Source organism: Eleginops maclovinus, chromosome 1 (assembly GCF_036324505.1).
Source record: "Eleginops maclovinus isolate JMC-PN-2008 ecotype Puerto Natales chromosome 1, JC_Emac_rtc_rv5, whole genome shotgun sequence".
Taxonomy (NCBI): domain Eukaryota; kingdom Metazoa; phylum Chordata; class Actinopteri; order Perciformes; family Eleginopidae; genus Eleginops; species Eleginops maclovinus.
The window spans coordinates 7,322,813-7,347,842 of NC_086349.1; the positions used below are offsets into that span (position 1 = coordinate 7,322,813).

Consider the following 25,030-nt stretch of genomic DNA (forward strand, 5'->3'; position numbering starts at 1 on the left):
GCTGAGAGGACAGATGAGGATCCTGGAACAGGTACAGCAATGCTAACTCTTAATTGAAAAAACGCTGCATTTTGACGGCCATATAGACAGGAGACAGGATTTCCGTGCCTATGGATGAATTATTTCTTCTAGTTTAACCCTGTTATTATAATTACTTTAGCGACATTATTTTCCATTTTAAATCTCTAACTTTCCCTCCCCTTTGACATCTTGCAGCAGCAGGATTGACAAGAATTCCTTCGCGCCTCAAGGCACCCTTTTCGCTGACATCATTCTTACACTTCTCATGTCAATAACATGGGTATGGCCTTCGGCTAATGGAGTCATAATGGCAAAGCACTTATCTAATTTACTAAGGGGGAAATACTTGTTTAGACTTTATGGCTACTTTGGGAGGGCTGGGATCAACAATGCAGCGGGATTTAAATGGTCGTGTAGGGTAATTAGTCAGAATGATCACTGAGCTGGTATTAAGTGCGTTAAAGGGGATGGATCTCTGCAAAGCTCAGTGGTGGATATGTGACAGAGAGCTCAAATCTTATTGGATGAAGGAATGTCGTCTACCTTGGTCAGGATCCAGGCCAAATATTGAGTTCTTGCGCCCAAAGCGCATGCTGAAAGTCCTGCCAGCAGAGGTAGTGCTCTTGGGGTTAGACACCTGCATGAAGTTGACGTGGCAGTTGGTGGGAACAAAGTCCATGCAGCCCAGCGGGTGAGGGCGCACCCCCGCCTGCCTGAAGGAGGGCCACGCCTTGTTTTTCAGCTCCAGGGCAAACTGGGTAAAGAAGAAGGGGAGACTTTAATTTAGCTAAGAGAAAACATGACTGGCAGCTCTCATTTTTGCACTGTGGGCTTATAATAAGATCATTCCCACCATCACCACAACTGTTAATGGAGTGGAGAATATGACATGGAGACATAATGGCAGATTAATGAATGTTATAATCTTTAAGATTATTACAGAAAGACTTCATGTCAACATTAAGTTTAAAGACAACTATTTTCATCAAATTTGTATTAGGTGTCACGATTTACAAGTGTATATTTTTCTGGGAACCATCACCTTATCGTGTATGTGAGTCCTTAATAAAGCTTAATATGATGATATTTGTGAGACAGAATAACATTTTTGTTTGACATATTTTCAAATTCCATCAAAAAATCTCCCAAAGCATTGAAAAGGATGACTGTAACTAAGGTGGCTGACAGGTGCAAACGTTCCACAACGGCCCAGAACATTTCTATTATTATGTGCCAATTTACATACAAATGAGTAAACGTCTTCACTAACTTGACAAAATAGCATGCAGTGTTTACTAAAAGTGCAATACAGCCAATACAAAGGAAATGTTAGGTACATTTCCAGATACAGTCGGCCAACTGTCGCTTGAAATGCCCAAACATCAACAAGCGCTCCGTTCCCAGCTGTGTGCATCTTTAGTTAACACTGCGGATGTTTTGTCAAGTTGTTGAGGAAGTTTTTTTAATTTCAAGTGTTTTGGATCATTTGTGTTTTCCCATTCGCATTGTTTTTGAAAATGCAACGTGTTTCTCCTAATGGAAATGTTTTGGGCCGTTACAAGGTGTGTGCACCTGTCGGCCACCATACCTAACAAGTAAAAATGAAGAAATATATTGAAAGCAATAGAGATAATATATATGTTTTGGTATAACTGTGAACATACTGGTGACTAGCTTCTACTCAATGAGAATAAATACATGTTTTATATATATGTTAATATACATATTAATACGAGGAATTAGAGGATTCGACAGTGTCTGGGTGTTGAAGACAGGGTATAAGTGTGCTTCAGTACCTGCTTATAGCTGTCTATACGCCGCCGGATACTCTCCAGCTTGGTGTCGCAGATTTGTCTGAACTCGTACTGAGGCATGGTTACGACTCGGTCACTCTGGGAGATGAGCTGGCTGCAGTTACGAACAAAGAGGCTGTCATCGCCTGAAAACGCCTCCAGGATCTGTAGAGACAAGAGAAAACTTGGTACGGATGGAACACACTCCTACAATAAAAGTTTTGAAACTTTAGTCGATCACAATCAGTAAAAATAGCATTCAGAGCAGCAGCATTGTGTTTTCCATCCATCTGAAACATTCAGCTTTCCAATACTAACAACCGAAAACCAGCAGTCAGGCCCTTCTTTCAGATCCTGTCATAATAGTGCAAGTTGGAAAAACACCAGTGAATCAAAAACTGGTGAACTTCCAAGTTGGGATATTTTATGATACATGAGATGTGATGTTTAAGAAGCTGAAAACATGGAAGCCATTTTAACAACTGTAAGCAAATATTGTTGCTGGAGAAAATGTGAGAAAATAGATATGAAAAAATTCTATCTCTGACTATATTAGGGCTGTATCGTTCATTTTTCAGCTAAAAGCTCAACAAGACTACTGTTACTGTGTTAGTATGAAGATAGAACATCACAATAAAGGCCTATAAGTTGATTGACAGTGTTTAGCCAAAGACAATGGTGAATTATGTCCTTAGAGTCCGTTGCAATGCTCAATTTAGATACAAATGAATGGCTTATACCCCTTTCTGTCTCTTCTGCTCTCTGATTCTAACTTAAGATAATCACACTTTAATTAATTCTATAACAACTACCTTAGCAGTGAGGCTAAAGCAGCCTTTGGGCTGCACCATCTTCTCCAGGACGTGGCACTTGATGCCTGCGGTGCTGACGTATTCGTAGACAACGCCATGCTCCAGGTGGACATTATCTACCGTCAAACTGACTAGAGGAAGGTCATCCGAGAGGGAAAGTCTGCCCAGCTGGTGGTCTGTGGAGCACAAATCTCAATATGTCATTTTCAAATATATTGACATATTTATCAAATACATCGACATTGTGTAAATGTTTCGTGAAAGCACAGATAATCACCCTACAATAATGTTTCAATGGGATTTCTGATCAAATATTCATCTGTCATTTTGATGTAACGACTTAAAGGATAAACGCAAATAATATAGCAGCTATAATATTCAATTCAAAATTACATTTTGTTATTGTTATAAAACATTGGAAAACAGGAAAAGACATTTGTGCAATATCTCGATATCCAAAATCTAAGACTATGTCTATAATCATAACACAGTGTTGCTATCATATCAATACATTCCCTAGCCCAGCGCTTTAGATTATACAACAAAAAATTGCATGTATTCAGGAAAGCAGGTACATACAAAATGAAGATGTTTTGGGGAAATATACCATTTAAAAAAAACGAACCTAAGCTAGCGCCAAAAATATAAAAGGTTTATCAGATGTAGAGTCATGTCCTAGAATGTAATTGGCCCATGCGGAAAAAAGAGCTTTTATTACAAACCCTCTGAAGCTTAGAAAAGACTAATAATATTATTATAAATCCATTTAGTAATTTCACATGTAAAGGCATGTCTTTAAAGTCCATTTACCCCACCAGCAGTGGAAGAAAGAATTGCTCACTTTTTACATATACACTGACACAGTGTGATTCCTCATCTGTAACTACTTCCCATATATAGCATGTGTAATTTTTAAATTGAGGATTTTCCATATGCAGGGTAAAATTACCCACTGCGGCCTGGAGCCACTTTTTGCTGTAATAGTGACTACCGCTAAATTCAGAGGTCATGTGAGAATAACAAATTACGAGGAACATAATATTATGATGTAATGCTTTTGGCAGCGAATGATTTCCAACCATCCAACCTGTAATCGATCTACACAGACACAGAGGCAGCTACAGTTTAAATTAAAAGGGACAGTTTGCCCCCATAAATGTTATCTTTTAGTTTTAAGATTTAGTGTTAAAGAAACTGTATGTCTGCCTTCTTTTGACGATATTTTATTATGACATTTTCAGACAATGCAACATAAGACGTTTGTTCACCTGTTCCATTTGTGCCATTCTCCTCCTCGTGGTCGGAGCCATTCTCCACTGGATAAGGACTGAAAGAACTCTCCTCCTTCTCACCTGTGCCTTCTCTTTGGAGCTCTTCCACATCCTCAAATGCATGATACACCCACTGACACTGGGGGAAACATGAGGTATTATTATAATGTGCAAAAAGTCATTATTGGAAATCAAATAAAGACGTAAACGAAGGAAAGAGTAAGTGGAAAGTGAGGTTTAGTTAAGAAAAAACAGAACAACAGAAAAGAAATGTAGTTATGCTTATGTATCTGTGAGTTTATTTGTAGACACACTTTTGAAGGAAACAATCTTAAGACACTGAAACTTTTCACTTGACAAGGGAATCAGGGCTGATTACACCGCCTAGACTCGGCAGTGCAGTCAGCCACATCGACACCATCCTTGTAATTTATCCTGCTGTTAAATGGACCGGCAAACATTAACTGGAAGTTCAAAACAGGGGCTGCTCAGCTGAGACTGTTCAGTGGAGTTTGCCAAAAGAGTATGCCAGGCTAAATAAAACTAAACAAAACAATGTGATTTAAACAGAACGCAGGACATCCTACTCTGGGAAATACTGCCTGGAGTCTGGGACTGCTGCTGTAAGAAAACCACACATAGCTTTGCAGATAAAACATTGGCAATGTATGGGGTTTAAATACTAGCATCCACTAAAATAAATGTCTTTAAAAGATAATTCAGCCAATAACAGTCTTGGCAGCAGGAATGGGTAAACATTCAGTGGAAATAAGTTGTTCATTTGTTGCCCTGGGCTACTTCTTCTCTCTAGCAGCATTGCATCTGCAACTGAAAAATGTTCAACTCTCACTTATTGGCCTGCAGCGACAAAGTGTCAGCCAGTAATTTATGTTTGAGATCACTGGGCCACCCACTATCGGAGCCAAGATGAAATGACAAAAGAATGTTGCGATACCCCAGACGACACGATTTTAAAGAGCAAGTGTGTAGTGAGGTCGGTCAAATCCTTAAAGTTATGAATACATTTTGATTCTTTTTCGAAGTCGATGTGGGTAATTGTAGCTGTAACGCTATTGCTGCTTTATGCAATGTCTCAAAGCAGGAATGTCTGGGTCACTGGGGTTCTTCGGTCTCTTAGCTCGTCAAATGTGAATTTAGTGAGCTGTCGCACATTGTTGAATGGCCTTCCAAACTGTGGAAGTGATCAACTACTTTGTGGAATTACTTAAATAAAGCACTTACCCCGACACAGGGAGTCATAACAACACACACAAGGACTGTAAAAGCTCAAGTTAAATTACCTTTTCCTATAAATAAACAGTTGAGAAAAAGTTTGTGTGCTTTTCACGTGTCCCTCACCGCTTTGGGAGGCTCCTGGTGTGTGTGTTGTGCGCTGAAGTGCTCCAGGACCTCTTGGTAGTCGCTGTGGTTCATGTTGTTGCCGTTGACCTTCTGGATGACCTGTCCGGGCTGAAGACCCGCCCCCGCCGCTTCCCAGCCTGCAGCAAAGAGTCAAAGTCAAATCAGTGAATGCAACAGGTTCTGAAAACAGGTAATGTAAGTCGGGGAGGAGTTCAAAGTGTTGTTTAGTACAAGTTTCACCCATTGTGTTTTTGACTCGATTCCTTCGTGTGAACACAGTCGCCCCCCTTTTGTTCCTCCAGGAAAATTAAAAATGACTCAATTCAATGCTGTTACACGGCGTCCCAAGCTAATAATGACTTTGCAGCCTGGGAGTCCAATCAACACCTCACATCATCTTCCTCTCCAGGCCTAAAAATACCAGCGCTGGCATCACTTCCCACCCAGGGTGCCAGCAATTACTAAACTCTGGCGCTACTTGACCCACGCATGGATATCACACAGGGGGACTGATTGAGGAACAGGAAAAAAAAAGGACACAACTGGAGAATATCAGATGGAAAAACTTTTCTTGTAGACAAGCAGAGAGCCATGAGTGATACAAGACACTAGGAAAGAGAAGGGAATGGAGGGAAACTGAGAGGGGGAGAAAGTGGAGAAGTCCCCCTGCCGTAATAAAGTAAAACCGCCAGATCACATTCCTGCTTTGCATCAACTGGCGGCTCCTCACTTTCGCTGTTTTTTTTTGCACGTTTCCTCTCCTGCTTCTGTCTGGTTAACACATTTAGTTTCATCAAATTGCCATAAATTATTTTAAGTCAGATTAGGTGCTAACAACATCTGGTTATGAGTTTGTAAGGACAGAGCAGGGTGAGTGAGAAGGGAGAACAAAAGTTAAGTGGTGCTTTGCAGTTACCTATTCCACTCTGATCACAGGGAAATGCGTATATGTGTGTGTGAGCGTGTGTGTGTTTTAAAAGTAGAGTTTAATCTATTAGGGGTTTTGCACGCTGTCAGCAGGCTGTCTGGCTGACAGGTGGCCATAAAAACCTAATAGAGGCTCCCTAAAAGCAGAAAGTAACAGGTGGTTGGAGGCTAGAGTAACCTCATCTTTCCTTCCAATTCCCTCAGAAGTATTTGTCTTTCTGACAGAGTGAACACTTTCAAAGCGTCTGCCGACGCAGCTCTCACAATAACAGGCTCAAGGTTCTGTAAATCTGTCCACAGATCTGCAGGTTCTAACCCAAATATATGTCAAAGTGAATTCAAGAGATATTGTTTTAATTGTATTTCGCTTGTAGCTGTGAATTGTTATGAGTTTAGAGATCCCTGACTGTTACACATCCTGTTATTTTTAATAACTATATTAAATATAGCTTGTGACTTCCCAGGTCTTATTTTACTTTTTTTTTTAAATGTTTTGGTATGAGAGCTTATTAAAGAAGGAACACAACTCATTATAAGGAGGATTCATTTGGGTAATAGAAACGTATGAACGTGTGGGATCATAGGAGGTTATTATGGCAGTAAGTTTCTCAGAATTAGGTCTACTAAAAGAATGACAACTGAAGATTTCGACTAATATAAAAAATAAAATAAAATCTTCAATAATCCTTCAAAACTGATGATGATCTGTTGGGTAGTTTCTTTAAATACCTAAGAACTAAAGATCCAATGACTAGCCGCCTCATCAAAAAATAAAAAATATACATTTTTAATACCATTATTTCAAAAAGTGCCAAGTTAAAATGTGGCTTGAAACTGGATAAAAAGTTAATTTATGACTTTTAGCAGACAACCACAATGATGACAAATGCAACGGGATGCAATGCCTTTAAAAAGCATCCAAATAAAACAAACGGTTACCTTAGTAAAAATATGGCTTTATGTAGATTTAGTATGTTTTGGATATATATGGAATAAAGTATTTACACACTTGAACAAAATATATAACATAGGTCAAGACATTGTAAAGGAAAAATGATACATATTATACTTTTGAGTAGTATCCTGCTTGCTATTCCCCACACAACACTCACAGAAGTTGTGCTGACATTAATTCACTACCCGTTAGGGCTGCTCTATTTGGTAAGCAAAGTCCCTTCAGATGAAAGCACTCACCTTTCCTGACAGCGAGCACATGGGGAGGGGAGGAGCCTCGCAGTCTGAAGGAGAGGCTGTCTGGGTTGTCAGGGATCTTCACAATCCTGGATGAGAAAAGACCAATCAGACTGGGGTGCCCTTAAGTGTGTGTATACGTGTGTGTTTTGAGTGTTCCCTTACTCCTTAGCCTTGGTGGCGACTAGCAGACGGATGGAGCGTCGCATGCAGAAGGCCTGGCTGATCATGGTCTCCACCTCGGAGTAGGCCCGCAGGAACAGTAGGTCCTCGTTGATGGTGAAGATCTTCCTGCCCACCAGCAGACCCGCCATCTGGATGCAGACAGGAAACAGAATGTGGTTATTTTCAGCTCCCTGCATTAGTCCCGGTTTGCACAGTTAGAGTTTCAGGTAGGGATCGCATTCATGGATTTTCACTCTGCAGAGACCCAAGCCCAGCATTAGGATCAGATAAAGCATGATTCAGGTTTTCAAATCACTGTCTAGTGCATTAAGTGCATCTAAGTAGCGTGGCAAAAAACAAACCTAAAAGAGAGAATCAGTGTTTTTATATGGAGGGAGTGTATATCAAGATTTGCTACTAGATATGATTAAGCTGCATGATATTCACAACAGAGTCTCCTGCATGCCGCCTGTTGGATTTGCACGCAATTCGAAATAGGAGGGTCACTTCATAATTTCGACACTTGTGCACTTTTTATTTTTCAATTTCTTCTTAATGTACAACATGTTTCTGACCACAGCCAGTGGTGGTGTGAGTAATCCGATCTTCCTTGGGGCAAAGCAGCTCAAAGAGATATGAGGAGAGTGCAGAAAATAGAGGTTTTACAATGTGGGTTTCAATGTGAGTAAATGAGCTGCCTATTGAAATGGGATGGCCATTATATGAGACAATAAACAATAACCATCAGACGCAAAAGAAAAGAAGATTTATATGTCATTATGTACAAAATATAAACTGAAACGGGCGAGTGGACTTTCAGAATCCAGGAATTCATTACAATAACTCAATCCAGGACATTGCTGCAGTTTGTTGATTAAGATGTTAAGATTTCAAATATAGTTGTTATTTTATTGCAATGTCAGTACATTTTGAGTTGAGAATCAGCACATGTATTAATACACATAGCATTAATATGCATATCTGCAGTTGGCTAAAATGTTAATCAAATGAGCTAAAAGAAATCCACATAATATCTAATCAAATTCTCAAACTTAATACAATATGTCCCAGAGCAAGTACTAAGCCAACAGTTGCAGCCAGTGGTATACATCACAAATATCAGACACTGCACAGTCAGCTTCTGAAATCCAGGCACACAGCCTGCTGCACGTCACCGAATGCAATCATCCTGCACATCTTCAGTCACGTTGTGGGAATAAAGCTCCCTCTGTGAGTCTAGTGTCCGAGGCACAGATCCGGTGGGGGGGGGGGGGGCTCAGGCAAGCCCAGGGTGGATGTAGGAACGACTGGGAGGAGGAGCCGCAGCCATTTAAATGCGGAAGGATGTGTGTGCGTGTGATTATAAAGCATGGGTGCCTGTCTGCACGTGACTCTCTATAATAGTATCATATAGTGAAAGAGCTCAGTGTGTGTGTGTGTGTGTGTGTGTGTGTGTGTGTGTGTGTGTGTGTGTGTGTGTGTGTGTGTGTGTGTGTGTGTGTGTGTGTGTGTGTGTGTGTGTGTGTGTGTGTGTGTGTCAGCCCTTTTCAGAGCCCCATGGGAATCAGCTGAGCTTCATTCACCGTGCTGGCACACGGCCTGTGTCACAACTAGCAATCCTGTTATTGTGGGGAATGGGGGATGAATAACAGAGTAAGAGGGGGAGAGAAAAGAGGAGAAATGGGTGAAAGAGGGAGAAGAAGAGAAGGGAGAGAAGAAAAAGAAAGATGGTCCAGGAAAAGGAGTAATGTGGGAGAGAAATGCAATAAGTTAAATAATAGAACGGGAGGAGAAACCACAGGGACGCTAGAGGAATTATGGTAAAATGAAATTGTGGTGGAAGGAGTTCCCTTTTAATGGATCTGTGGGAAAGGGAGATTCCTTAAACAAACAGGGTATTAACCTGTGCTTTTTAGGGTTTCAAGATGATGGGGAAATGTTAATGCAGGTTTGTTTGTTGGTCAGATTTGCCCAAAGTCACATTGTAGAACAAAAAGTCTGTCAATGGTGACAGAGAAGCAACAGATGTACCAAATTCCTTTTTTGCAGACCCCTCTTGAACATAACGGCAATTCTACAAGATGTCTTTAAAATAAGAAACAAAATAATTATGCCTGTGTTAAATTCCAACCTCATCTGGTTTTTAAAATCGCTCAGGATGAATAAAATGGTTGGTGTTTGTTTGTTTTGGAGGACGTGAGTAAGCAGGGCTGATGGCTCGACAGCCAATCAGGACGACGTCATTTCGAAGTGAAACAGAAGCAGAGTGACAGCAGATGTTAAAACACTTGACAGCCATTTCAAACTGGAACTAATGCCCCAGGGCGGGTAGGAGATACAGTGTGTTTGTGTGTGTGTGTGGATGTGTATGTGTATGTGTATGTGTGTGTGATGGCCATTACCTCAGCATGTGAGCCCCTGGTGACAGACTTGACCACAATGGCCTTGTTTTTCTCCTCAATCTCAAAGCCGTAGTCTTCCTCCTCAGGGTGAATCTAGCACAGAGAAAATCCCCTTATTACTCCCACATTATCACGTGTTACACATTGTTAGACTTTAATGTCACTGATTAAAAATCCAAAGTAATGAAGTAGAAAAACACAGCATAATTATCTTCCAGAAGTAGAAGATTTGAAACGAAAGTCATATAAACACGGTGATAAATACTTTGTTTCAAGTAAAGGTCCTGCATCAAAGTATACTTTTCAACAAACCTTGTTAGTAGACCTACTGATTTTGCAGAGCGGGATTATAAGTATCTCTGGATTTATATTTTTAATGTGTTTTATTTTGCAGCAGGTAAAGTCGGAGCTAACTTTAAAGAGGCCCTCTTATGCTTATTGGCGTAATGTTAAATAATATGAAGCTGCAAAGTTACTAATAACTAATGTAGTCAAATCAAAGGAATGGAGTAAAAAGTACAATATTTATTGCCTAAAATAAGCGTTGTAGTAATATAAAGATGCATAAAATCTAAATACTAAAACAGTACGTGGTTACTTTCCACCACTGATATATTCACCATTGTGTTATGCTGCTATTTTTTGAATACAAATCAGTGTAAATATCTTATCATTTGTACATCCTATATATATTTGTCTCTTATCCAGAAGCTGCATGTTCTTGCCGTAAAAGGTGATTTGTTCATATTTGTGTCAATGACCCCACTCATTACGACGAGGATAAAAATGTCCCTCTTCCTTGGTGGTCCTACATGCAAACTATCCACGCATCGTCGAGCTCTCAATCGTGAAATATGTGGTTTTCATTGAGTGTCAGGTGCTCCTGCTCTCGATGATGTTCTCTGCCTCTCATATTTAATTCCCCAGCGAGGAGAGGCTTAGTTAAACGCTGTCATCGCCAAACACATTAGCGCGCTTCCATTAGGTAAGCTGTCGGGGCCATCTTCCTGCTGCACAGCCCTGATAAGATGGGGATCTCGGCTCTTACATCACAGGAGATGGCTGTGGTAAATAAAGAGTTCCTGCACTTCACTCCGATAATAGCCATGAGGGAGGATGAGGATTGCTAATCAAGGGGTTGGAGACCGGGCATACTTCCCACTCTGATGTGAAAAGGGATGCTAGTGATGCTTCTAGGTTTAACAGACTTAACCAAAACATTTAAGTGTAAACTGACCTTATTTCATGTACCAAATAAATAAACATAATTGATATTTAGTTTTTATAATGCTGTAAAAGAAATATCCTCTTTACCCAACATGGTAAGCAGGCCTCTTTTATCCACTCTGTACTTATTTAATAATGCTCTCCAAGACAAAAAAAAAAGAATGGTAAAATATATGGCAATGTCTAATTTACTGAAAAAAATCAAGATAGTGCTTCATTTTGATTTCAATTTGGCTTTGCAATACTAGATATGGAGAATAAGCACCCTGTATTGGTATCCAAGACCTGAATTACATGAAAGGCCTTCACTAGTATGCACACTTTATGGTTCATATACATACCGTCTAAGATCCTTTGACTGTTTTACCTTAGAGATCCCTCATGTACGCTCTATTGTTGGCAAACTCTTGAATGAAAAGTATATCTGAGTGCAGATAAACGTGTCTTTTCTCAGCAGCAATCCAAAAGGGACTTCATCTCAGGCAGTACAGTTGATTTTCCACAAGACAAGACTCATTAAGATGCATGCTAATCAGAGCAAATTCAAAAGGTGTTGTTTGTCATCAAAGCAGTCCCCGCTGCCCGAGGGACAAGGGATGTCTCTGTGTGTATAGTGATGTTATTACATCTGGTTGAGGAGATCAGGAGGAAGAATACACAGAGGTCCAAACTAACTGGAGTGAAAGATATAGTATGCTGGTGTGTCAGTTCAGTTAGCTTTACATTACAAAGTGGGCCTGGTATATCCCTATATATATACAGTAGTATCTGCATGAAACAGTGATACATATCAAATAAATATGGATATATTTGATAAAGGAAGATTTGTTTTGAATCAACTGATCTCTTTCCCTTCTTGAAATGTTTTAATTTTTTGGGGATATCTAAAGTTATAATGCTGGTATCACAACAGTGAATAAAAAAGTATTTGTACCATATAGCAACTACTTCAGTGAAGCACTTTAACATTCCCTTTATTATAATGAACAAAATAACAATGTGAGTGTGGCAATTGGGACCGAATGTGACGATGAGTATCTATGTAACTATGTATATCAGTGTGAGAGCATGTGGATGCATTAATGTGTGTGTGTGTGTGTGTGTGTGTGTGTGTGTGTGTGTGTGTGTGTGTGTGTGTGTGTGTGTGTGTGTGTGTGTGTGTGTGTGTGTGTGTGTGTGTGTGTGTTCAAGCTCACCACCAGGGACTTGGCTAAGATGTTCTCGATAAGTTTGAAGTCATTGCGCTGGAGCTGCTTGCTCTTGGTACTCGTTCCCTCCATTTCCTCGTCCGCGTAAAAACGGAAGAACTGGGACTCGTCTTTGAACTCGCTCTTCTCCAACACTGAGGGGAAAAACAAACGCAGCATGTGGTCAGAAAACTGCTGCAGAAAATATTATGATTCAAATTGCAGCATAAAGAAAGCTCTTTATTTATTTATTCTCATTTATTTCAAATGTAAATAGGCTGCGCATAGGTCAGTAGCTTAGGAAGACGTCTTGATACCTGTCTATGGAGAAAATGGAATCTTTGAACTTTCATCTATAATATGAATTTGTCTGAGGTACTTCAAGAAATGTTACGATTTCTGCTATTTGTATTTTTTGTATTTTTCCCCACCATAATGTTCTGTCATTTATGTTTTACAATATTGTCCTGATGTCTGACATTTTGTAATATTTTGATGAAAACCAGTAAATACATTGTTGAAAAAAGGACTCAAATAGCAATGGATGCTTCTCTGTTAAATTTTACTTTTAAAAAGGGTTAAAGTGATGCTAATAATAGGCCAAAAAAGCCTTTAGCATTAGATTAGATCAAACATGGTTGCTCCATTAATATTCCAAAATGTGTTTGAGTCCTACTGGCTAAATTAATAGTGTTGTTGCAAAATTGGACCTTGTAAATGTGAAGTGTGAAGGCATGAACACTATCAGCGGGTCATTGTCAACTTCAAAGACCTGTGGAGATAAAGAGAGTGTTTGGTCTAGAAGCTGTCACTTAATGCGTGGACTACTTCACACAAACAAGCTAACGGTTAATTAGCTCATTAGCTAATGGTGCTAGCAGAAACATCTGGAGTCAAACCACATTTGGGTCATAGCCAGCTTGGGCCAGAGATAGGGAGTATCCCCAGGGGGACGCAAGGAACACTGTTTGTGTGTGTTTTGGGGTGTTTGTGTTTGGAAATCCCACTGTTGAGCTAAAAACACACTAAATAAACCCCTTCGATGGATTGTTTTAAAGGGGCCCTATTCTGCTCACTTTCAGGTTCATATTTGTATTTTGTGCCTCTACTGTGACATGTTTACATGCTTTATTTTTCAAAAAGGTCTTTATTTTCCTCATACTGCCTTTCACCCTCCGTCTAAAACCAGAGCCCAGTCTGCTCTGATTGGTTAGCTGGCCGGCTCGGTGGTGATTTGTCAACTGCTTAGAGATGTCCAGCCCCTTAGCCCATCACTTACAATGTCTGGGAGCGCTAGCCAATAGAAGCATGTGTCTTGCATAGTGACAAAGTTACAGTATGTGAGCATTTATTGTCCTCAACAACCATGTCCTTGAATTGGTATGTGTTTTTTGAAATTAATTTTGTTACTTTCTGTTTACATTAAAACATTAAAATAACTGGTGCCGGCTCTTCTTGCTGGCAACAACTGTCGCTGTCTGTTTTACTTGCATCAGGTCAAGGCACAACCTCTGAATGATGCAGCAACAGGTGCAGATACACAAGTGTGTATGAAATGACAGTGACATGGGAAGCACACATTTGGAGTAGAGCCATGATGTGGGAGGCAGATATCCTTGTGTCGAACAAAATTGAGAAAACATACATCCTGGATGTCACACAACTTTTGACATCGACCCATATCAAGACTTCCCACTAGGAACATTACTTAATCTTAGGTGCATAAATCTATATGGCTGAGGCTGTACCCAGCTTTTCAGAGATTTGGCAAGCATCTGGCACCCTCAGGTGAAAGAAAGCCTTCCCAAACTGATTACACACACACACACAATCCACTGGCCTTATGCCAACTCAAACAAAGCCTAAACGTGAGTTATTTCCTCTGAGTCACGGGGCTGTGGTCATATAATAGCATAACACCACCTATTCAACTGGAGGGAGTGCTGCTCCGGAAATCGTAATACCGTAATTACACACACATAGTTACACACACCCACAATATTTAGGGTTGATAAAACATTGGTCAGACTTATTAGAAGATTTTGTTGGATATGTATTCACTGAATCACTTGATAGAACTTTGGAATACTAATTCATAAGAAAAACATGGTTTTGGATTTATAGTTTCAATATGAACGTTTCTTTGCCTGATCTTATTTGTTCAGAATGTAAAAACATGACTTCGTATTTTAATCAAAGTACCTGTATGGACAACTCAGTAAATAAAAAAAGATGATATTAATATCCACTCTTCTAAATAAATAATAAACATAAAATATGATGCACTAATGCAACTATATGGGCAATCATTAAAAAAAATTGTTAAAAGTAGGGGATATGTAAAGTAGCCTTTCTACTAAATATGAAAACCTTGTTAAACCTAACATTGCAGACACAACTAAAATCAGATAGAAATCAAATGAAAAATAATGATGTATAATGAATCGGATCAGCAAATAAATCTTTCAATCGGTTAATGTTGCAAAGAAGAAAATCCAGGTTTGAGGGAAATCTGTGTTTAAACTTGATATTATTGCAGACTGTTACTTCCATTAGTGGTGTTCAATATCATCTCGCAGCCGTTCAACCCTGCTGTGTATAACAGGAGTAATGGAGGGAAATTGTTCCCTGTTTGTAGCCTGAAGGACAACACCCAACAGGTGGTCATGACAGACATGTGGATATATGATGTAAGCAGGTAAGGACAGACGAAAGGCATTTAACCATGTTATCTGTTATCAGTGAGGAGCCTCATCACCTCATATCTATTACCGGCATGCGGACAGACATAAAAAGACAAGTGAGAGAAAAAAGCTAGGAAAAGAAGAAGAGTTCAACAGAGACCAGGTGAAGAGCAACAGATGTGCTGAGTAAGGACTAAAGAAAGTGAGTCGGGGAGAGGTGAGGAGTGCGGACAGGCGGAGAGGAGAGAGGTCGTGACCATGGGGAAGGGCAGATAGGAGGGCGAGGTAAAAAAGAACAGGTGACACTAACAACAGATGGTGGAGGGAGGGAGGTGCGAGTGTGTTTTACTGTGAAAGGCAAAGTGCTTTGACGACATAATGAGGACATGTCCTAGCCCCCTATCATGTCTTTCAATCAACTTTTTTCTATGTATTATAAAGTGTTTTCATTTTAACTATAATCCCACCTAAGATAATTATTTTGTATATTCATTTTAATTAATTTTGAACTAGGTTGTTTTGTATTTGGGCTTTATGTGTATGTATATCATTGTTTCTAAATATAATATTTTATAATGTTTATATACTTGAATCTAAGCCATGTATTTTTTTTAAGTTTCATTTTTTGGTGTTTGGCAAAATTCATATAGGCATACAAATTCAATAAATAAAAAGTGAAATAAAGAAAGAAGGGAGGTGTGAGTAGGTGCCAATCAGCCAAGTTTAAGAAAAGAAAGCCACTATTAAACGATCAAGGACTGAATGAAATACAAAATACTTGAGAAGAGATTTGTATGTATGTACTGTCTAAGTTATGATGTATCACTTGTACTCAGTAGTGCAAGCGATGTTAATAAGTAGCCTTTGAAATGTTGCCCGTTTGCTTTTTTAATATATCGTACTTCAATCTAGGATCTTTAAGATAAAATTGGAAGGCCAATCTTAGAGAGTAGACCTCTACCAAGGCTGCTTCCATGGAAGACAAACTAATCCCAGAGCTTTTTAAACAGCAAGTTCATGGACTTTACAGGCAGAATTCCCTCTAATTCAAGGACCCTGCATAGCATACTTTGAGACGCAGATCAAGAATAATTGCTGTTACAACACTGAGAATGTTTCTAATGAGAACCAGCAGGCTTTAGAGAAGCAAACAATTAAAGAGATGGAACTTTAACTTTACTTTTTACACACAGAATGTATCAATCCAAGCACTTAAAATGACCATTTTCTATTTATTTCTATGTTTTTTTTCTCAGATTCACAAACGTTCAAGGAACTGTGGGAACCATGAATAATGCTTTTACCTGCCGTGTGATTCAGATCCACTACCAATTTAAAAGTCCTTCCTTGGCAAACAAAAGACCCTAACCCTAACCATAATTATTAACATCCCAATTAGAAAAAGTGTCACAAAGACTTCCGTATTCTTGCACACTTTCAGATCAAGAAGTGCTGTCATCATATTTCTTCTCAGTATTCTAACACTAAGTACTTCCTTTAAGTGGTTATCATTTTACACATGATACTCTTCCTCTATGAAGATTCAATTTAAGACCTCGAGCAGCAGTCATGGTTCGGTGGACTGACCCAGACAGTCATGTAGCAAAGCCAAACAGCTTGGGTTAGGATACAGTGCTAATGCTTGTTTACGCTCAACATGCTTGGATAGACCCAAAGCCGCTCCTCTACAATGTGGTCAATGAGGTTACCGAGACTTGGCTGAGACCAGGTATGCAAATTTATGGCGCAATTTCTACAAACTATTATGGCATGACAGAGGATATGCTAATATAAACAAAGCTGTGGGTTGAAGGACTGACTTGAGGGGGAAATCAAATGAAGAGTAAAGAGAAGAGAATACTGCAGAAAGAGTATTGAATGATTCATCAAAATAAAGTTTGAATGTGTTTATGCTTAAGGGCCCTTTCATAGTCTACGCAAGCTACGCGGATGCAAACACATCGAGCTACGCAAGAAGGGTTTGACGCGTACTTGCGTAGCAAAACGTGTAGTCCAGATTTTTGTAACGCGACGCAAGCGCGACTGCCATTTCACGCGTTTCCGATAGGAGCGCAGATGAGAATTACTGTACTGTTCTGTAATAAATCGCTATTAACAGAAGAAGTACTATAGCAACCATGGCTGACAACAAGGAGCGTCTCTGTGAATTAGTTCGTGTGCACCCGCATCTTTGTGACACTGCAAGCGCTTCACATTCAGATAGAAACGCAGTTGAAAATGCATGGCGGGGCCGTCGTAGTGGGTAGAGCAGGCAGCCATACACTGGGGTGTGATCCCAATGCGGTGGACCCAGGTTCGAATCCGGCCTGGGTCCCTTTGCCGCGCGTCTTCCCCTCTGTCTCCCTGCTTCTGACCTGCACTGTCACTATATTAAAGGCACTGGTTGTCCAAAAAATTCTTTAAAAAAAGGAAATGCTTGGTGAGAAATAGCACTGGACCTAGATATCGATGTTGATACCATAAAAAAAAGTGGAAGCAGATGAAGGACTGGTTCGTACGAGCCCAGAAAAAATGGAAGCAGGCAGCAAAAAGTGACGCGAGGCACCTGAGTTTCGGCTACCCCGCAATACTTTCTCGTCTCGGTTGGCTAGCTGAGTACATCAAGCTACCGGCGATTCAGGAGAAGCAAAATGAGGCACTCCTCTTCTGTAGCCATTTTCCTTTTTTCCGGTGACAGACAAGTCACCGGAAACTCTGCTCCCCCCTGTTAAATGAGCGGTGTATCGCGTCTGACGAGGCACAGCGCAGCAACTGACGCGCGTTCTGTATGTACTAAAAATACGCGCGTGAACCTTGCGTTTACAACTGCGTCTGCGTAGCTTGCGTAGACTATGAAAGGGCCCTAAGATAACACTGTAAATAATAAGGCACATGTGTCATTGAGCTCCTTTTATCTGAAGTTGAAATAAGAGCGTCATCATCAAGTTGAAAACCCTTGTTAGTTCCTTTGTCTTTCCCCTTCATGTGTGTGTGTGTGTGTGTGTGTGTGTGTGTGTGTGTGTGTGTGTGTGTGTGTGTGTGTGTGTGTGTGTGTGTGTGTGTGTGTGTGTGTGTGTGTGAGATATAAAGTTCTACTGACCGTGGTGCATGAAGCCATTGTTGCAGAGCCCCACGCCCAGCGTCACAGCGTCCTCTCGGGTCGAGCAGTCTCCCTGGGAAACCAGATCAATGACGCACACAGTCGGTCAGTCAGTCACAATGAATGTTTCACACCTTCTCATGCACAGCAGACTGTTATCAGATTATCAGGATGGTGATTTGTGAGCCAGCATGTGATAAATAATATGTGGATAATAAAGACAATGGCAGATCAGGCAGCTGATACGATATGTTCTTGGTAATCTGACTAATCTCAGAGAATGTATTTTTTGCTAACCTATGTCTTTTTTAATTTTAGAATTGTTCTTGTAAATGTGTAAGTCCCTTAAAAATAGTTTTTTTCTGATTTTTAAAAAATATTATTATTATTTTTCTATTATAATAGGACTTAAAAATTGTCAGCAAAAGTAAAATAGAATGTATGACACAATGACACAATAAAGCTTCCCATTTTCAGTATGACAGTTATTTTTAAACCATTGTTGCATACTTAAATTTGTGTGTTTTGATGAAGTATACACATCTTCATTTTTACCTGCAGGAGTAGCCAGTCAACCAGTTTGCTGGCAGGGATCACCGATTTGAAGTTTTTCAGATGGTGGTCTCTGTCCCTATTGAAGCAAAAAAATAAAAAGTAATTTAAAAGGAAGTTTGTTCACAGTAAAATGTGTGTGGAAAAAAAGTTCAAAAAAGTCTGTGGGTTTACATGAAACATGTGTTTAACAGATAACAAAACCTCTTTGTGGTAAACATTGCCAACACCCAACACAGTGTCTGTTATGTTTATGCAATTGGTTTCCCAAAAAAACTGAACATTGTCTCCGTTTAGAGTCTATGAAGTAATACATTAAGAAGAAGAAGAAGAAGATTCAACTTTATTGTCATTGCACAGAGTACAAGTACTAGGACAACGAAATGCGGTCTCTGCATTTGACCCATCCTAGTGTTAGGAGCAGTGGGCTGCCATTATGTACGGCGCCCGGGGAGCAGTGTAGGTAACCAGTGTCTTGCTCAGGGACACCACGGTGGCACTTGGTCTTTCGGGGACTTGAACTGGTGACCTTCCAGTTCCCAGGCCAACCCCCTATGGACTTCGCCACCACCGCCCAAAAAAAAAAAATACTTAAAAATACTTAAAAAAGTATACCGGTATATATTATTTGTGTTTTTGCAATAACAATATCCCAAATTGTTGTACAAGGTCGCGGTGGAAAAAAAGACTTTACCTAAGTACCAAAAGTAAAAGTACTTTGCAGTATGGCCCACTTTTGAATAATATATATTAAATGATAAGATTATGGTTATTGATGCATTAATGTCTTCATCACAGCTAGTAAATGTGTTATTTTATATTTGTTATTATTATTTTATATACTGATGATGAACATCTTAACCTGAGATTATTTATTTCTGTTTTTTATTTGCTAATCTCAATCTATAGTAAGAGTAGAAGTATTAGGTAGTATAGAATGAAAATATTCAGGCAAAGTAAAAGTAAAAGTAAATGTTCTTTATCACATTCCACCACTTAAGGCTTATAATCTATTATATATCACTTCACCTCTTTATATACATATACATTTATATATATATATATATATATATATAACTCTTATTATGCTGTTATCATTTGATTTTCATTCTATCAATGTATGTTTCTTATTTAATATGTTACTTAGTTATTTATATCTCTACTGTCCCTAAGCTGAAACACTGTAAACTTCCCCACTGTGGCACAAAAAAAGGATTTCTAATTCTGATAAACGTAAGTATGTGAAACAGGAAGAGGATGATGGTTGGTTTTACGTGTCAAAGGGTATATTCGCTTTAACAGCTCAATGTTATGAGTAAGATATTGGGTGTGTCCCTATATTGTAAACTGCCACACTCAGAACAAAAGCTAAATAGAAATACCGATGTGAGCAGATGTGGACAAGAAGTGCTCTGATTGATATTGCATTAAAACATCATCAGGGAAAGCAGCAATCCTAAATTATCAGCAGGACAAATGGTTTTCTGAGTCATCCTCTACAGTTTTAGATATTTCTGACATTTAAGACAGATTTTTTTAGGTTTATATCCATTTCATTATATGTCATTATTTGTATTTATATAAAACCTGCGGGCATTTTGTCACTCAACAAAGTTTAATAAAACAGAGGCACTGCTTATAATTATTTATAATACATAAAACGCAAGGCATCCATCACTGTAACATTATAATTAATGGTTGCTACTAACAATGCCAATTTAGTGATGGATAAAAAGAAAGCCAAAGACTTATTACATAATATCTGAATGGCAGGGAGAGGGATTGCCTTTGTATGGTAATAGGATTTATCCTCGGGCCAAAAGCTCTTTTGTTTGCGCTCAATGGCAACCGCGTTTCTTCAATCAGCAGGTGAATGATGTTGGGGGAGATAGAGGGGTGAATGGGGAAGAGTATAAAGGGAGGGTCCGCGGCAGACTGAGAATGTGTGTGTTGGAGAGACACGACGTGCGTTTCCTGTGCTTCTGTATAAACTTGTACTCGTTTCTGACTCTTCAGACGGAAAGCATTTTTGTACAGTGAGATCATTATTTCTCTTCAGGAGACCAATTTAACTTTCAGGGTTATCATTTTGATCTGTTGTAGGTATTTTGACCACATTTAGTGCATAGTTTGAGGTCTTTGGTTCAGAAAAATAATGATTTCTATTATTTTTGTTCATAACATGGCGTGAGGGATGCACAAAACCTAAATAACTCACTACAGGAAAGGGAAAGCCCCCAAAAGCATAATATGGCCTCTAAGTCTTCATTGATGGGACTTTACAATGTTTGTACTTTACAAACATTGTAAAGTCCCAGGCATAACTTAAGCTAATCCATAAAACTTTAAAGATTAACAGACAAATGCAGGTAGGTTTTCTTAATCCTTTAAGAGCTACCACATATAAATCTCCAGTCAGGAAAACCTGGCACCCTGCATCGGAACTGGATCTGGTGGAGTTACAGCAGCAAATATCTGGCTGGGAGTCTGAAGTTTGGAGAGGAAAAGCAAGGTTTGAGGGCTCTTATTCCTGGCAGGGCTGCTGTTAGTTCAGTTATTACAGACAGGGTGAAGCAGGCCGAATGTGAAGCCTCCATGAATATGTATTGGTGCACCTGGAGAGCGGGAGCATTAGCATACGAGGGGGGAGGGGGGGGGGAAGGGCAGGCACTTACTTGATGACAGGCGTGTGGAGGCTGTGAAGGCGGCAGTACAGCCGCACGCCCTGGAAGAGAAGTTAAGAAAAGTGGAGACGCTGAGTCATAGAGCATACACTCCTTGGGAAAACAAGTAACAGCATGGCTTCCGGACAAGAGATTTAACTGTGAAAAGAGTTACCCCCGGGGTTAAGGATTGTCAAAATTTCAAAACCCACCTATAGTTTGGACATTTCTTCCTGACGTAAGCAAACTAACATACCAGTCTTAACATAAATATTGTGTTTAAAGTCACAGTTTCCTATGGGGGGTGATTAGTGCCTCCAGAGTCTGTGAATATTCACAAAAAAATGTGTATGTTGAACTCTTCAATTATGTCATTATTGAAAATACTTTGAAAATAATGATACCAAATATGGCAAACTTTAGCAAAGGTTGAGGCAATGACGCATTTCTATTTTTTACAAGGTATTTTAAATTATATTTGAGTTATCCTCAATTATTGAAAAAATTCACAGCCCACACTAATTCATTTTTACATTTCCTATCAATCACCGACGAGGATATCCATACGCAGAATTGTGGTTACCTTAGACATGATGTCCTCCATCTCACTGCGGGCCTTGTAGGTGCCGTCGTCGTAGCGGAATCGGTACAATACCTGCTCGTTCTTGAACTGGTGCTTGTCTGACACTGAAAGATCACCAGAAGGAGAAAATGTTAACTCAAGGGGAATCATAACCCATCACATATTAAGTTAACTCTTCTCCTCCACTCTTTACTGGGAATATCTAAGAAAAAATATAAGAAAAGTGTGTATTTTCTATTGTTTCATATTAGATTTACTTAAGTAAGATTGTGAAGAGCATCAATGTACCTAATGCTTGTTACAGTTCAATGGCTGGCCTTTATTTAATGCAATTCATTTGTCTGAGCATTTTCAAACATGCAAGTTTCATAATGTTAAGGGATTAGAGTGGAGCATTAGTTTTTTTTCCAAATATTCCGTGACTTTTATACAAATTTAATCTGCAGAAAGTATTAGGGTAAGCAAAGACAGGGGGGCGAGGCCGAGAAATTTGTGGGCAAACTGCGGTAGTAAATTCTGTCTGCGTTGGGTAAGCAATGAAATTCAAATATTTAACACAGCAGAGAGCTGCCAAATCCCATAAAATGTCATAACTTGCAACAACAAACAAACAAACTAAAACATTTGATCTATGATTCATTCAACACAGAACATGAATGGATGAAATGACTAATGCATACATAAACAGAGGCCTGACGGTGACATCAGCCAAACAGAGGCAGTTTGGTTCCACCACAAAAAGTTGGCATGGGCTCAAACAGAGCTGCCGGTTTTCTCAGTCTAGACCTAAAATGTCCTCATAAAACCCAAAGCAACACAATCAGCCATTGTGAAGTGTCACATGTGGAATGTAAAGCACATTAAGTGATAGCTGAATGATTGAAGGAGCAAAGAAAAAATGACTGGGTGTGTTTTAATAGCTGATTGGATAATACTTGAATTATGTGCGATAAAATGCATTTTTTTGCCACTCTATCACATTACCACTATCTGATTCCTTTCACTGACTTATAGTGAAACCTACCTCCAGGGCCTGAGATGCTAACGGTTCGCCCACAAAGCTTCATTGCTACCCTACAGACCGCTGCGTGTCATCGTTCCACCTCTGTGTGGTTGTTCGTAGGATTTCAGGGGATTTTCCGCAGGTATTAAGGAATGTGAAAGTTAGGTAAAAAAGTCCCTGAGAGGGTGGTGTGTATAAATGGGGATAGTGGTTTAGCACTTACTATGTACAAGAGCACCTTCAGTAATACTCTGGACAAACTGGGTTCATACATTATGTATAGTAGCTGTTTGTTTGTGTGTGTGTGTCAGTGCTCTATGCATAATTCAGGTTGGCTGACCTGTGCATGTCACACTCAAGCAAAATCAAGTAAGGGGAAATAATGTGAGAGACATTTCCAGAATTATTTCCATTACTTTTTGTAGCACGACTATGATGATTTCTACACTAAAATTGGAAGTGGGGTACAAATCATAACATGGAAGACTTAAAAAAGGCCCTGTTGAGATGACTAAACAAAGTGAAAATCAGAATACATCATAAGAGGAAGATGATAAAGGTTTCAACAAACAGAGGGAGAAAAAAAGTAGAAAAGAAATAAAGGATTTTGTTTAATCTCACCATGGTGAATGATGCCATTTTCCAGCAAGGCTTGTCCCAGGTTGACCCCTTCGTCACACTTACTGATCTCTCCGCTCTCTATCAGCCACGACACAAACTCACTGAGAACACAAAGAAAGAGAAGCATGCGATGAGGCCGAAGTTTTTTAAAGTGGCGTACTGTTATGCTATTTTGTTTTTGAAAATGCCACCATCTTTGGCACGGGTTCCTTGCTGTGCTTTTGATTGCGTGGAAATCCAACCTGAAAGCACACAGCGTGGGCAACACTTTGTCTGAGATTTTTCTATAAAGTTTGGATTTTTCTGAAAATTGTCTAGCTAAACACTTACCATACAAGTCTCTTAAAACATGCAACACCCCCCTTGTTCTGAGGGATAAGCTCTTCTTTTTTAAACTTGTTATTTATTAGCTTAGTTTGTCCATTATTATTTGTTCAAAATAGAAACTCATGTTATAGTATAAATAAAACAATAAAAAATGCTTTAAATACAAAAGCATGTTTTGGGGGTCAATACGTTACATTTTAATATCATATCAATAACATATATCTGTAATCCAGCTGGCCTGTACAACACATTCACTACTGAGAGCCTTGCGCAATGCACCAGTATGACATTTTAAATGGTTACAGTTTAAATGAAATACTTCAACCACAGACCAGAGCACATCTAGAGTTCAACTTTCTTTGAAGTTACTCTTTTTGCAACAAATATCCCTCAGGCTTTTGATACTGTACATGTATTACCCATCCAAATTTAAGCACTTCAGCTCAGCTCCCCTTCTTTTCACAGCCAGTGTGAGCTGAACAAATGTTAGAAGGAGAAAATTACGTTCTCCCCTTCTTTGTCTTTCATGGTGCTGAGTGAAATTGGTTCCCCAGATAATGACGAAAAAGTGAATTGGAAGGAGCTAGTGTGTGTGTGTTTTTGAGTTCATGAATTCCAACATTAAACATTCCAGCATGGGAACAATTTTGAAGAATGTGTGTGTGTGTGTGTGTGTGTGTGTGTGTGTGTGTGTGTGTGTGTGTGTGTGTGTGTGTGTGTGTGTGTGTGTGTGTGTGTGTGTGTGTGTGTGTGTGTGTGTGTGTAAGAGATTGAGAGTTTTCAGCCACACACAGAGGAATAAAAGACAAGGGAAATTATTTTGGGGAATAACTGCTGATGATTAGTTGAGTTCAGCACCATTTAAATAAAGTCAGAAACTGTGAAGTGAACCCCAATGCTTGAACACACAACTGCTATGTTTCAGGTTCACACTACATTTTAAAGAGGACCTATTATGCTTATTTTAAGGTTCATATTTGTATTTTGTGTCTCTACTGTGACAATCACATGCTTAAACCAGGGCCCAGTCTGCTCTGATTGGTAGCTGGCTGGCTTTGTTGTGATTGGTGAACAGATAAGAGATGTGTTAGAAATGTCCCTACCTTTAGCATATCACTTACAATGTGTTGTATTGGGAC

General features: G+C 39.4%; 1 protein-coding gene across 2 annotated transcripts in view; it reads right to left on the minus strand.

The window, feature by feature from the left end:
* Positions 1–25,030, minus strand: part of prex1 (phosphatidylinositol-3,4,5-trisphosphate-dependent Rac exchange factor 1) — a 90,918-nt gene that overhangs the window by 22,097 nt on the left and 43,791 nt on the right. For both annotated transcript variants that reach the window (XM_063881549.1, XM_063881541.1), the window contains exons 11-24: positions 23,565–23,665; positions 21,941–22,044; positions 21,370–21,419; positions 18,698–18,773; positions 18,143–18,215; positions 12,368–12,513; positions 9,945–10,037; positions 7,543–7,691; positions 7,381–7,466; positions 5,257–5,396; positions 3,895–4,036; positions 2,627–2,802; positions 1,818–1,979; positions 565–775 (exon numbers count right to left, since the gene is read on the minus strand). In XM_063881549.1, the coding sequence (XP_063737619.1) occupies positions 565–775; positions 1,818–1,979; positions 2,627–2,802; positions 3,895–4,036; positions 5,257–5,396; positions 7,381–7,466; positions 7,543–7,691; positions 9,945–10,037; positions 12,368–12,513; positions 18,143–18,215; positions 18,698–18,773; positions 21,370–21,419; positions 21,941–22,044; positions 23,565–23,665 (1,709 nt within the window). The remainder of the gene's footprint in view (positions 1–564; positions 776–1,817; positions 1,980–2,626; positions 2,803–3,894; positions 4,037–5,256; positions 5,397–7,380; positions 7,467–7,542; positions 7,692–9,944; positions 10,038–12,367; positions 12,514–18,142; positions 18,216–18,697; positions 18,774–21,369; positions 21,420–21,940; positions 22,045–23,564; positions 23,666–25,030) is intronic.